Source organism: Thunnus maccoyii, chromosome 4 (genome assembly GCF_910596095.1).
Source record: "Thunnus maccoyii chromosome 4, fThuMac1.1, whole genome shotgun sequence".
NCBI lineage: Eukaryota > Metazoa > Chordata > Actinopteri > Scombriformes > Scombridae > Thunnus > Thunnus maccoyii.
In genome coordinates this window covers 10,592,603-10,608,012 of record NC_056536.1, presented here as the reverse complement: position 1 = coordinate 10,608,012, position 15,410 = coordinate 10,592,603, and the positions used below count along the sequence as shown (strand labels likewise).

At 40.6% G+C, this 15,410-nt stretch overlaps 1 protein-coding gene and 1 pseudogene across 1 annotated transcript in view; one reads left to right on the top strand and one right to left on the bottom strand.

Annotated features, from left to right (window-relative positions):
* Positions 1–5,765: 5,765 nt before the first annotated feature.
* On the bottom strand, positions 5,766–8,150 carry LOC121895322 (annotated as a pseudogene).
* A 2,340-nt stretch (positions 8,151–10,490) lies between these two features.
* bsna (bassoon presynaptic cytomatrix protein a) overlaps positions 10,491–15,410 on the top strand; it is a 131,748-nt gene continuing 126,828 nt past the window's right edge. Inside the window, exon 1 of the mRNA XM_042408356.1 lies at positions 10,491–11,216. Coding sequence (XP_042264290.1) covers positions 10,491–11,216 — 726 coding nt within the window. The remainder of the gene's footprint in view (positions 11,217–15,410) is intronic.

The window sequence follows — 15,410 nt, the reverse complement described above, 5'->3', positions numbered from 1 at the left end:
GCAGTAGAATATCCAGTAATATCAGTGTCACTAACATTACAACACTCAACAATAGAAAAAGAACTTGGAAATCTTCCTGTGACCACAAAGTGAAGAGCTGAGGACAGAGGTAAGCACAGTCTGAGTGAGCAGAGATATGAGATATGATTCAGAAAGTGACCTGATGTACTTGTTCAGAAGATGGGTTTCCTGCATCAGTTTGTGAGTGACTCTGCTGTTGTGAGTCAAGTGGGAAGGTCACTGAAGGTTAGCAGAGAGGGAAGAGTCTCACTCCTGCAACCAGCTTAAGGTAGGAGGGAAAGAGCATAATGGGACTTTAGCTCTACAAACATTTTTTGAAAGCAGCTTAGCCACTGTAGAAGCATGAATAATCCATTGTTGTGAAAGTTTTCTTGTCTAAAAATGTTAAACCCAGAGACAAGGAAGCAGCTTATGTAGACTAGCACTCCATTAATCTATCAACGTGCTAGCCAAACTATTACTGTATCTTTTAAATAGTCAAATTTGACCTTGCTCTTGTCCTAAGTCCTACTTAGCCACATTGTATTGAATTAGCCTGCTGACTTTCCAAGAACATGAATGTTATGTACAAGAGTGAGTGAAAACATTTAATTTGTAATATCATGTTTAAAGTGCTTTCTTATGTATTCATGTTAAATGGCTATTTATTAATAGATATGAAAAAGGGGGCTAAGGGAAGGAAATGAAAAAAAGAGGAAACAGGAGGAGCACACAGACACAAGTGAGAGACAAGGAGGAGAGAAAGGAGGGAGATTGAAAGTTGTTGAATCACAGTTTTCCTGTCTAAGAAATTTTTAACAGAAATTCAGAGATTGTCCTATAGCTTGTCTTCAGGAGCCAATGGATTGTTAATTTGCAAAAGATAACCAAGTCCAAACTAGCTAAGGTTACTCTGGTGGTAACAAGCTTGTTAGTCTGCTGACCTTCCAAGAACACAAATGTCATGGGCAAGGTTTCAGTTTTGCACAGTATTATCCTTTTTATTCAGGTTAATTAGATGATTTGTGCTCCACAAACTGATTTAGCATAACTCTCAAGAACTGAGAGAACAAGAACCAAGAGAGGCAAAGGAAAAAGAGAGAACAGAGGAGAAGAAGAGGGGACAACAAATAACGGCAGGCAGAAAGGAGAGAAAAGAGGCAGAGAAAGAGGCAGATGGAAATAAATGGGCCGTACAAAAGCAATTCAGTCAACAGCCCAGAGTGGGAAGAAATAGAGGCAGAGGAGGAATGAAAGAGGAGGAGGAAATAGATGTTTAGTTTGGGTCCACCAATATCCCAAATAGACCTGTTTTACTGTATGTCTAGAGGTCGGATAAGGAGTGTACTCTAGAGGGAACACGATCAGGTAAATCCTACCCAAACCTTTGTTTGCTCTGCACATCAACTGGAAGAGAAGGATACTAAGGCTGGGATCGATTAAAAAGTGAAAGCACCTCCTCTGGGGATTTTCTGGGATTGCAAATGGAAAAGCTGCAGTCAGGCAGCAGACCGCAGTCTCCTCAGCACAAGATCATATCTAATAACTCACCATTGTTTGAAGACTGGTTCATTGGTCATCCCATCAAGTGATGATAGCATGAGAACAAAATAATCCATGTAATTCCTTGTAGCATGTAGTCAGCTTCAGTATAGTGGTCTTGTCTTAAGCAAAGAACACAATATATTAACTTTATCTCAAAATGTATTCACTTTAATGTTAATGGCTGCAATTATATAGCACTCTTAAAGTGCTGGCCTGATCACTGGGAGCAATGGGGGTCAGTGTCTTACCCATTATGCCCAAGGACACTTACACATGTGGATAGGAGAAGTAAGGGATCAAACCGCCATCCTGTGATTAATAGATGACTTCTTAAGTCACAACCGCCCTTCTCTGAGGCATAATTGTCGTTAAACATTGTGTGTAAAAATCACTGTGTCGTAGATGAAAGTGTGGATTCCTAAATTATAATACTTTCAAAAAGAAGCTGTCTACATCAGCTGTACTTTGTATCTCCATATTTTAATCTTAAACTCATAAATCTACCAGCTGTAAAAGTAGCATCTCATATCAATCATCTGACTGTCCTGAGGTTTGGCAGGAATGAGCTCGTCTGACTTCTCACTACAAGGCCACCAACAGAAATGTGTTTGAAGATATTTGATGGACCTAAAAAAAAAAAAAAACACTTGATCAAGTCCAAAGAAATCAAAAGTAGAAGAGTGACGGATATCAAACTAAACCTGACAAAGCAAGACTGAAAGTAGAGCTGAGCCTGGCAGTCTGAGTCTGAGAAGTCCTAAAATGGCCACTGCAGCAAAGACTTTTTTAGACATTATCTAAACTTAAATCTAAGAAAACTGTCTTACTGTGGAGATCAGAGTAAGAAAATGTGACATCCTCTTCCCATTTCTCTTTCTCTCTCTCTCTTGCCCTCTCTCTGTTCGTCTGCGCCTGACCAGCTTTGTCCCTCTCTTCCTCAATCAGACAGTACATTGAGGGTTATAATGGGACTGGGTGAAATCACTTTGACTGAACAAGCATGTGTATTGGATCATTAAAGTCTGGGTGTGACAGTGATAAATGTCCCCAGTGCAACGCAGAGGCGAAATGTGTAAACACACTGAGAGAAGGACTGTTCCTATTAGTTGTGTTGTCATCTACGTTAGACTCAGTTTCTCACAATTAGTGATGGTGTCTTCTGGAAAACAAGTATCTCCAGCTGTGTTTCTTCTTTTTGTCCTCCATTCCCTCTAGATTTTTTACTTTCTTTTTTTTCATTTTCTGTTTCTCTCTCATATTCATCTTGTTCTTCAATCTATCTTCCTCATTCTTCATTTGGAAAGCCAAAACATACCTTCTTGTACTGAAACTGCCAAATGTATGTGCCAAAATGTTTTTAGAAGATACAATTCTTGTTTTACATAAATCATCTATATGTGCCACCAAAAAAATCACAACTCAGCATATATGAAGTAGAGGCTTGATCAGATTAAATTTGGAGCCATTGATTTATTTTTAAATGGTTGTATATTTATGGATATAGAGACCATTGCAAAATGGGTCCCAGACAAAATCTTCTGCCCTCACTATACGTATAAGTGCACAGCTATGTTTCAAGTTTGAGGAAAGGAATTGAAAAAGATGAGACCATCAATAAGAGTTAGAACCAAATTATTACAGTAACAGGGAAAGTAGATTCACAAAAGTACAGAGTAGTCATCAAACAAGCTACATCATTCTTCATGCCAGGAAGAATCAAAGTATCACTACTGAAAGATCAACAAGTCCCCATAGGGAGTAAATCATAGCAACAAATCTATGAAACATACACATAGAGTCCACAAGACTGAGTGGGATTCAGACCAAAAACAGCCTTGCATTGAAAAAAATGCAAAGATCTGCATCAGTGTAGGCGTGTTTCTTGGGGTTCTGGTGACATTATAGAGGTTTGAGTGGGGGGCCCTATTGCAGGGGCGTCCTGGTTCCAGAAGCACAAGTCCCATAACTTTTCCCATTGGCAATGTTACATGACTCAAAAAGAGTCCAAAAGATTTACACCTGCGTAAGTGCATTTCGGCAAGAAAGGTGTCATCCCCAGAGCTAATGTTACAATCTTCAGTTTAAATCAATTCACTTTTGGATTCAGCTTCAATTTGGGATGAATTCAGCAGACACCACATTTTGTTTACAACAACAAAAGTTTTTTGAATTTGTAACAATGGCCGAGGTTCATTGGTGGCTATTGTTATTTAGAGCTGTCTGCCATGCCAAACTGACTTCTCAGAAATGATGTTGATTAAAACTGATGGTCATAATATAAACCTACAGTTGTTACATTATTAGGGAGTGTCTTGTGTTTTTATGTTATGTTACATTGCATTCTGGCAAAAGTTGGAGCAAGTTCAGGTCCAGGACTCATCTGCATCTTTTTGTGCAGTGCTAACAGTTGGCCCAACAGCAATTCAATGCTTACAGTACTTAGAATGTTTGTATTAGCAACTCAGCCACAAACAGCTAGCATAATGGTTAGCTTGGTTAGCAGTAAATGGGTCATAGAAAACCTAAATCAACAAATCAGCAATCACAGTTTTTTAATAAAGAGTACCTACAGATACTGTTCCAATAAGGACATTCGGGGAGTAGAGAAAATATGCCAATACTTGCTTGCAGGGTCACAAATCTGATAAAAGGCTGGATGTAACAATAAACTGCGACTGCTGTACAACTCAGTCAGTAGGGGTTGCTGATAGTAACAGTGGGCCCTACTGAAACACAGCTGTTTGTGGCAAAAAGAACCATTTCTGGCAAAATATAGCACTAATTTAGCTAGGAGTGTACAGTAGCTCATGTTCTCCCTGCTCTGCTTTTTTTTTCTTTTTTTTTTTGTACCTTATTTCCCATCATCAGTTCCTCTGACAGTTTAAGGCTCTTATCCTACCTTCTTCAATGTCTTTGCTGGGTGAATCAGTCAAGCTTTGAGGTTCTTTTTGAGTCACCCCCTCAGACATACATACACATACAAACACACACTCACACCATGCAAACACACTCATGCACCACATAGAAACTCATAATCACACCTATATTCTCACACAAAACTGCACTCCTATGTGAGTGTATAGCTTTGATTTATAACACTGTACAGACAGAACATGTAGTGTAAACTCACCATTTGTTTTTGCTTCAGAGACATCACTTTGCCCTATATGCCAAATGTTAACCTTTACTTGATCCACTTCAAATGGTTCAACCAAAATGACCATCAATAATGCTGAAAATTGAAGGAATTTCATTCAACATTCAGAAGTGTTTTAGTATCCTTGAAAAATCAAGATTTGTAAAGTACAAAGATTTAATACCTCAGATTTTTACGTACAAGGCTCCTGAACTGCAACTATGTGAATTGTAATGTTGCAAGGCAACGTGCAAAGGCATTTCTTTGACTGGGAGACATGATACAAGAAAGACACACAGGGTCACTGAAGGTGATCTTCCCTTTCAAGAGCAGAAATGAAATTGTTGAAAAAGAAGAAATTCAACAAAGAAAAACAAACACTGGGGGAGCATGGCCACGGTCAGCACTGGCTGAAAAGATAATAGAGAGTGAGACAGAGAGACTATGAAGAGAGGAGAGATTGAGCAAAAAGAGGGGGTTTGTGATGGAGAAAGGAAAACAAAGTTTGTAGAGAGAAAGACAAGAAAATAGGAAGGGAGAAAAAGTCAGACAGAGAGATTTTGTCATGGCCAGACTGTCAACAAGAAGGAAAACCTTTTAGTGAAAGGAGAAGCAGACTGGAACATTTTTCAGTCTCCATTGTGTTTCAGTCTCAGTAAATCAAAATTTCCAATTTTTGTGTGCACTAACCATTTAAAGTTGCTAATACATCGGACCTAGACTCATTAAATCAATGACAGCACAGATAATAGAATGAAATAGAATAGAATAGAATAGAATAAAATAGAATAGTTACTGTCATCCCCAGAAAAGTGACAGCATTGGTTGTTCAAATGCTTTAAACAACGCATGTATAGGTTTTCCTGAAGCCTAAACATTCTTTCCCCTCAGCAGCAAATGTAGAAGTTATGTGTCATTGTTGTAGCACCTTAAAAGGTCATATAGGTCTGTGACTTCAACACTGGGGCCGCAGTTTAACTTTAACCAATAGTTAATTGAATAGGTTGTAAGATACATCTCTCGGATGCACTGGGATGCATCATTGGTGATGTTCCTTGGGTCAAAGGGGGTTTTGGGCCTTTCATCAAGTCCCAGTTTGCATCCCAGCAGCAACAAGCCATGGGCCTGCCCTTTTTATTCAAAGCCACCTGGTGGCTGTCTCTGTGGTTTCAGTGATGGAACATATGGCCCCCCTCTTCACTGCTCTGGTGATTCCAAGCCCAGTCAGAGCTTTTCAGAGTGAATGCCCTGCAAACTCCCGGCAGCCCACTTCAATTGGTTCGCAGAGAGCCTGCCAGCCTCAGCTTCTGCACTGCTCCATCAGGTCCTGGTATTTGGCAAGCTTCCTCTCCAGAGCCTCCTCCATGTGTTGAAGAAGATGGTCATGTTTGGGCGGAGTGTTGTTTGTGTAATGTGATCACGGAACTTTAGTTGTTTTCCAAGATCCACTCTCAGCTCCCAGTCTGGGCCTGTGGAAAGGAGGCACTGTCTTGTCATTCGTAGTGAATAGGGTTTCTTTCCAGCTTTGAGAAAAGGGATGATTTTCTTCCTGGGGTGGTGTTTATTGGACTGGATGGCTGTGGTTACTGCTTCCACAACTGCCTTGAGCACCTGGTCATGGCACCAGCGGTACCTCAATGCAAGCTACTGCTACTTTTGGGGTCCCCGGTATATTACATGGCTTCTCTTGTTCATGTCACCACAAATTCTTCCTTGAGGCGGCCAAAGGAGAGCTGTAGAGTGTTGGTGGACCTTTACAGAGCAGCACTGCTTAAGCTCCTTGGCAGGCCAAGCCACCTTTGCAGATAGCTGCTGATCTTCTTCTCCAGGGCTTCCACATTTGACCTAGGGACATCATATAGTTGCAGGGACCATAAAACCCTGGGCAGAACAGCATGCTGGTATATTCCAGCCTTAAAACGACCAGGCAGTCCAGATTTGTCAACCCTGGTAAGCCAGGCCTCAAGGACTCCACTGGTTTTGGTTTCTGCTAGATGGCAGCATTGTCCTACAGGCTGCAGTCAAAGAGTTTCCCCAAGCTCTTGACTGGCTGTTCTGTCAATGTTTGGATGGTGGATTTGGATATTGTGAAGCGGAACTTGTACACTACTTTCCTTTCTTCAACACAAGAGACTTTGACTTTAATGGTTTATAGCTCATCCTTGCCCATGAGATGATCTTCTCAAGTCCTTTTAAGATCCACCTTCTGCCATTGACTGATGTTTCGACAGTCAGATCATCTGTGTAAGCTCTGATTGATGGCTGCCACACATTGATCTTTGTCAGGGGTCTGCGGCACTCCACGCCTGCTGACTTGACCAACATATTCATGGTGAGGGCAAAAACGATGACTGAGATAGTGCAGCCAGTTATGATTCCCTTCAAACCTGTGTCACTCTGATGCTGTAGACCCAGAAGTAACTCTCATCTGGAAGTTGTTGTATTAATCCAGAATGAGGTCATTGATCTTGCTGAGAACATGGTGTCTTCGAAGAGCCTCCTCAACCAACTTGTGCGATGTGGACCTGTAGGCATTGGCAATGTCCAACCACAGGACCACCACCTTGCCCCTTCCTTCCTTTGCTTCTCTCTTCTCTTCTCTCTTTGCTGCTTGATTGCCACTGTATGCTCCAAGCAGCCAGATGTTCCAGAGATCACATCTTTCTGTACTGACATGTCAATATAATTGTTCTTTAGAGGGAACTTTTTCAGCCGGGACAAGATGCTGAAAAATATCTTGCCTTCTGTGCTGAGTAGTGAGATCAAAACTGCTCGATGTTTTTGGAGTTCTCCTCCTTGGGGATCCAAACACCCTTGGCACACCTCCACTGGTCGACAACTCTTTGCCAGATCACTCTCAGAATCTTCCACAGTTGCTGGAGGAGTCTCAGATAGCGTTTATACAAGCTGTACGATACTCTGCTGGGTCCTAGAGCAGAGGTTGCTCTTGCAGCGTTAATGACTTCCTGGACCTCGTTCCAGCTTGGCTCATCCATGTTGAACTCAGTTGTGGGGGGTGCAGGGCTTATCAGGGCTTTGTTGTAGCCAAGCTCCTGCTCTCTTGCTGGGCCACTCAGGGTGTTGGGAAGAAAGGTGTTGACTTCATCTGCTGAGCACACTTGAGGTGGACGCTCCACTTATCACCAAGCAGCTTCTTGGTAAAGCCGAAGAGGTTGGGAATGAAAGATGAGGCTGCGGCGCACACAGAGGGGGGACAAGCCAGAACCTGAGCAACCCACCTGTTATCTGGAGAGACACACCGAGAGCAGGCTAAGCAGGCAGAGAGTCAGTTTCCGCCGTAAACAAACACCGAGACTCGGGGAGACATGAGAGTCGCTGCTCACTAACAGCTATGTGTGTTTACAGCAAAGAGCAGGAGGGAGAACAAACGTCTCACTCTGTTACTCTGTGCTGCGACTCTGCTGCTGCTGCTGTGGATGGTCAATGAACCAATATCACCTTTACACATGTTAACACGTTTTGCTCATTGGTGATGCATTAAATCTTTGTAAAAATTTTGTAAGGTTGGATACATTTTAAAATACTCACACTAGAAAAGTAACAGGATGAAGTTTTTCATATGATCAGATTTTTATCACAAAGAAATTTCGAGAGCAGTGACAGCACTATCTGTAAACACATTTGTGTTTGTCACATTTCTCTATCAAGAAGAGTCACTCGTGTTGTTATTTTTATCATCCGATGCAAGAAAAAAAGTATATACAATATTTCATTGTTAACATCAGCTCTTTTAATAATTTAGTAGTGTCCTCAGGCAGAATTTTGTACCGATTTACTTCCCCTCAGGTGTGTGTTTGTGTCTCCTGCCTGAAGTGTATGTGTGCATGTTGCCTTTGACACACAATAGAAGTGTGTGTGTGTTCCTGGTCTGTCTTGCTGCAGTCTGTTATGTTCCACTTTAATTTGTTGATGCCTGTGGATGTTTGGGGGTCCTTCCATGGCTTTCAGCGGCTACCAATGAATGAATCAGTAATTATTTTGCTGGTTTTTAATATTGTTTCTGCTGCTGTTTCTCTGGTAGTGAGAAGATAATTTAATTTGTTAGAATACAGTGACAATTATCAAGCTGTATTGTCCTGTAGTGCTCATTCATTCAATAATGCATGCGATAAAATAAGATATTTCTTCTATTAAATACCAGGATGGCATCAGCCAACACATTTACTCTGTCCTAGCAACAGAAAGAAGATTACCAATACTATAATTGCATTCAGAAATTAATGAAATTCAAAGAAACACTGACACAAACTGTTTTGAAAGACATTTTCAGGTCAGAAAGGACTCATAACAGTTTGGTTACTTATTTGACAAAACAATGAGTCACTGTCAGTAGTTAAAACATTTTGTTCTGATGGGAGCTTTGTTCTAAAGGGACAAAAACAAATGTTAGAGTTTCACTCCCTTTGTTACTGTTGTTAGGCTTGTCAAGCTCTCACACAGTACATATGCAATTTGCAATGATAACAGGGGCAGATACAATTCTTACTCATTTTTGAAATAATGGGTCCTTGATTTCAAACAGTGGTAGATATAAGCAGATTTCATTTTAAAATAAGAATCTTGTAAAAGGGGTATAAAATATACTCATGATGGCCACAAACATGAAATTGTGATAAAAGACTGATGCTAAACCTGCATGTCCCAGATAAAAAGTTAACATCCTCATCAGTTCATGATCCATGCAGGAGACGTGAAAATAATGAAACCACATTGTTCTTGGATTGCAGTGTAGTGCCACTAACTCTGGCCTATCAGAGCCTACACAGTGAATGTCTTCGTCGGCTTTTTAAAAAAAACATTAACCTGTAACCCCACAAAGTAATGTAGCATTGGAATTAATTCTGGATTACTCCTGCACGTTACTTAGTTAGCTAATCTATTGCAGCACAACAGCATAAGATCCAACCACCACTGCTTTCTGTTCAAAAGAAACAGTCGATAGTAAGACAGTGTCCATGATGTTTTCAGTGTTGTAAGGAGTAAATGAAATTCAACCAATTTCCATTTTATATTACTGACGATATAATGCAGTATTTAGCCATGCTAGCAGCTCTAGGGATGGCAATGATGGTCTGTTGGTCCACCACTTTGGTGCAGACTGATATATCTCTTGAGCTATTGGATGGATTTCCATGAAATGTTGAACAAATGTTCATGTTTCCCAGAGGATGAATCCTCTGTTGGTGAACCCCTGACTTTTCCTTGCCACCATTAGGTTGACATTGTGGTTCACAGTGAGATATCTTTACAACTACCAGATTCATTGTCATGAAATCTGACTTTTCCTACAGTGCCACCAACCATGCTGACATTTTTGATTGATACTGAAGTATCTTGACAGATATTGAAGGGATTGACATGAAATTTGCTATGAACAATCATGGCCCCCAGAGGATGGATTGTATTAACTTTGGACCCGTGACGTTTAATTTAGCACCATCATCTGGTCAAAATTTCAGTTTTTCTAATAGTTTGGTTCATGGCTAAATACCTGCAAAACTAATGACATTCCCATCAGTTTCAGTTGTACTTTGTGTTTAGTGCTAATTAGCAATGCTATACTAAGATGTTGAACATGGTAGACATTATACCTTCTAAGCACCATGTTAGCATTGTCATTGTGAGCATGTTAGAAGGGTGGCTTTAGCATTTTGATACAGCCTTCCAGAGCCATTATATGACTATAGACTCTTAGTTTTGTGTAGAATTTACCAGCAGCTGGAAAGTTGTAACCTAATTTAATGTTGGTCTCTTTTCTTTTGCTTTGTCCCTCTCTTCCAGGGGTCAGATGGGTAGCCCCAAGCCTGGCATGCAACAAGGAGGCCATGGAGGAGGAGGAATGGGTGGAGTAGGAGGAGGTGGAATGGGAGGAATAGGAGGAGGAGGAATGGGAGGAGGGATGGGAGGAATGGGTGGAATGGGAGGAGGGATGGGAGGGATGGGAGGAGGAGGGATGGGAGGAGGAATAGGAGGAGGAGGAATGGGAGGAATGGGAGGAGGAATAGGAGGAGGAATGGGAGGAGGTGGAAGAGGAGCAGGCATAGGCACTGGTGGAGGAATAGGTTCCAGAGCCGGTGAACCCTACCGCCTGGCCACTCACGACAGTCCAAGTTCCCCCCGACACATGCAGTCTGGCCAGGGGCCCGGCATGGGGCAGGGCTCAGGGCCAGGCCATGGAATGGGTCACACTTCAGCTGGGTCCAGCATGGGAGGCCATGTAGGTCAGAGTCCCGGTCAGCACGCCTCCCGCCGAAACCTCCAAGTTGACTTCAGCAGTTCAGGCGGCTCCAGGACAGGCCGGTCTCCCTCGGTGTCTCCCGATCGTGGTGTGACGCCCACCTCGCCCTACTCGTTGCCGCAGATCGCACCCATGCCGAGCAGCAAACTGTGCCCAGTTTGCACCACCACAGAGCTCTCCAACCCACCGGCTGTACCCAACTACAACACCTGCACTCAGTGTAAGGCCACCGTGTGTAACCAGTGTGGATTCAACCCCAACCCACACCTCACTGAGGTAGGTCAGATTTAACAAGGAGGTGTGTACGAGTGTGTGTGTTTGTTACTTGTGTCATGGTGTGTGTGATGTGCAAAGGTGTTTATCTATGTCAAGGTGTGTATGAGAAACAGTTTACTGTAACTCATGAGTTTCATGTCCCTCTTTACATTGCCACAATAAGTATGTGAAACAAGGGAAGATTGTTGTAGTTTTCTGGCTGCATAAATCGATAATCTGATAATGTTGATTTATAGTTGGGGACTAAGTGTATGAATATAATTTAATACTGTGGGCGGACAGAAGTCACTATGAATGTTTCAGGTTTAGATGATAAACCACAGGAGATTGTGTGAGATTTATTCAAACACAACACACTTAAGTTTGAGTCAGGAAACAGATCTGGCAGAGACAGACAGGATAAAGATTATTTCTAGCCTGCTGTTAGAGTCAGCGAGGGAGGAGAGAGAGAGATGTTTTTGTTTTTGGCACTTGCCTTTTGTTTTTCATGCCAATAATACACCTTTGGCTCGAATGAGATTGAATTGAAGTCAGTGAATGAGGCGAACGAGTCAGTACAGAGAAAGTGAAGGAGTGAGAGAGATTGCTTGAGGCGCATGAGATAAATGAGGACAGAAAGAGAGAGAGAAAGAGAGCAGGAAGTGTGTGTGTGTGTTTTCTGTCCAATTTGCAATTAGAAAGATGGCAAGATGGCGGCGCGCACAGACGCAGCGGCTTGGCGTTCAGTTAAACAGCAGCGTTTTGTTTTTATCTTGTTTTCTATTGCTGCTGGTCTCTGAGAATTACCAAACATAATTTCGTTTTATGCCTACTATGACAAATAAAGTGTCTTACGTCATATGAATGAAACACTCCATGTAACTGTGTATTAACTAATGTTAATCTACTGTATACTGTGTATGTCTGTAGATGTTTTTAGTTACCATATGTATGAGCCTCATTGAATTAAGGTTTTAATGCAGATCAAGATTAGATTGTAAAAATACAAAAATCTAAATCATAAGAATACCACGACAATAGAAACATTCTGTTTATTGACATTAATATGTTTATTAACTCACCTTTAATACTCACCTGAACTTACCTTTAATAGCTTATTTGTGACTTTTCTCAAATTTTCTTCCCAATTTATTCTACTAGAAACATTGTCTGACTTCTTTTTGTTGCCATAGGACCACATTCACTATAATCTAGCAGGAACCACAGTAACATTTGGTTTTGTTGGAGTATAAAAGCCAGGATAAAATCTGTTTAAACAGATCTATTCCTTTAAAAAATCTGCCTATTTTTGAGTGACATTCAGAAAAAAAACAAAAACAAGCCTCAACTATGTGGATATTTATGCATGTAATGCCAACAGTAAGTCACTGAAGAAAAAATATATGAATGAGAGGAATGACAGAAAGAAAGTATAGAATGTGTGTATGTATGACTTTGTATTGTAGTCTTTGTGTGTATTTGTGATACACAGTGAGTGTAAAGGCTCAGCATCCTGAGGCACTAACAGAATCTCCATTAATGTACCGAGGCAAGGCACACAGATCATGACAGTGTATGTGTGTTTGTGAGTTTGTTGTACTCAGGTGTCATATGAAGAAAGAAGCACTATAGTAGTTGGCATTCAGAAAAAAGGGATGGAGGGAAAATATACTGAGAAGTAAAGAAATAAAGGATGGATTAATGTCACAAGATGGAGAGAGGGATGAGGAGGAGTGAGCAGGTGGATGCTCGCCTTTGGTGACGGGTTCAAACTATCAGTCAGCTCTGGTGACAAAAATCAAATTGCATCCTCCCTGAGCAGACAGGAAAGACTTCAGACAGAGAACACAACCGTGCAAGGTGCAGTAGCACGAGGCTACGTTTGATATATTAGCCATGCTGGCACCCATTGATTCCAAGTGAAGTCAGGTCCAGGGGCTTTTCGTTGGCAGACAGCACGATAAACACTCTGCTGGATTAAACAAACAACTGCGGTTGTGTTGTTGTGTCTCATTTTTTGTTTGCGTTTGTGGGGGAGAACATTGGCTCCAGAATCATCCATGTGTATGTACCCGGTACATAATTCACCCTGATGCTCCATGCTAACAAATTAACATCCACTGCTGGGTCATTGTAAATGACTCATATTTTTCAAGGTAAGAACATTGACATACTGTACTAGTATATTTGTATCTTTTTATTGGTGGTATGTTGGTGATTCATAGATGTTATAAAATTGATATATCATAATCCATCTAATGTATTAAACCTATAATCACGTTCACTGTCAGCTTTACACAATGTCCCATTACTCAGCAACTCACCTCTTATGGAAATAAAGAATTGACCTGTAATAAATAGCGATGAACAAAATGCTAGGAGCACCTTATAACATACAATTCAACAACACCACAAACTGCTGACTCCAAAACAACAACAGAGTTGAATCTACAGATTCAACAAACATAAAATTGTAAGTTTTATAAAGGTAGGCTGTTTGTTGTATTTGATTGATGGAGGTAATTACATTTGTATTTAATAAACTAGAACTCTTAAGTTCTGTCAGACAGATTCTTTTTATTTAATCACAGTCTAACTGTCAATATAGGGAGCACCTGATTTGATAAACCAAGTGCCAATATTGGACCTGAACAAGTGTATTTTTAGAAGCCAAAATCCTGACAGTAATTGTTTTATGAATAAATGTGTAGCCCTGTTCCACAAATTATTCACCATTAAGCTGTAGTGCTTCTAATCTTGATGAATTTTTTTCATATAATTCAAGTCCTGCATTTTCTCTTGATATATTTAATGCTTAACATGTTAACATGAAGATTAAATAATCTACAGGCAGGACATTGAGGTTTTTTGTTCTTTATGTTGTCATCGCTTAACAAGCAGGGTGTCAGTTACCCAGAAACATGCAAAAGTCAACATTACTGCAATTTTAACAGAAATGTCTGTTATTCTTTACACATCACTCTATGAAGGTTTTGCTGTGTGTGGCTTTAAATTTGCTTACTGTACTTTCAGTATGGCAGCTGCTGTCTGGCTCATGTGGGATCATCTCTGTAAGACCAAACTTTGATCTCTGCTCACGTAGACATGCTCGTACAGTATGTGAGACCCTGTGTGTGTGTGTGCATGAGAAAGAGCAACAGAGCGAGTACTACAGGTTAATAATGGTGGATAATGCTAATGAAGTGGAAGGAGGGAGGAGCTGATAAGCCTCTGATTTAGGGATTAACACACACAAAATTACACGTGTACTGTATATGCACAAAATAACACAGACACAGTCACTAATGCAGATACAGTGTAGACATGCACACACACAGCTATCCCCACTTGCCTTAACATTATTCATGCAAGGAGCCAGAGAAATAAATTGTGATGTTAATTACTTAAAGGAACCCACAGGGATTTCCTGTCGGACAAATTGGAAGACAACATGAAATGCAACACAACAGCATAAGATCCAACCATCACCTTTTCAGTTCACAGAAAACGTTTTCAGTTCTTGTCACACATCAATAGAGAGGAAGAGGAAGAGGCTTGATTTTAAGATTTTTGGTTACTTCTACGTATTATTAAATACTTTCCTAAAACAAAAAAATATTCTACAAGTTTGAAGCACACATGCATTGCACACAAAGCTTTGCTGTCTTTGATTTCTATCTCCTTCATGTTGTACAGATTAATGTACTGGTCCTGCCATTGTTCAGGTTCCTATGAATTATGGATTAGTTCTCTACTCCTATTAACATTCACTATCTTCTCCATTATTGCCCTTGCTAATCAATGTTCCCTCAATCCTGCTAATCTAATAAACAGTCCCACCTTCAAACCTCTGACGCAGTTTACAACATTAAGGTGACTTAACCACATGGCTGTATGAGATTAAACATGTCACGTACGCTTATTTACTTCACTGAGTGCAATGATATGACAACAAACAGCTCACATTTATAATTAAATGATAATGCTACATCAGAAGCATTGCACAATCCAAATATTGCCAAATATGATAGACTCTGAAACTTTTTTCAAACTGGCTTTTGAGTGGAAATATCACAGGGACGTGCATACAAGATGTTTATTCTCTGAGGTGTTTTGCCCTCTTTAAGATGGAGAAAATACACATAAATATTAAAACTTAATTTTAAATGTCACAACTGTCCTTGCCTGCACCAAAATATTTGTTAAAAATAAACA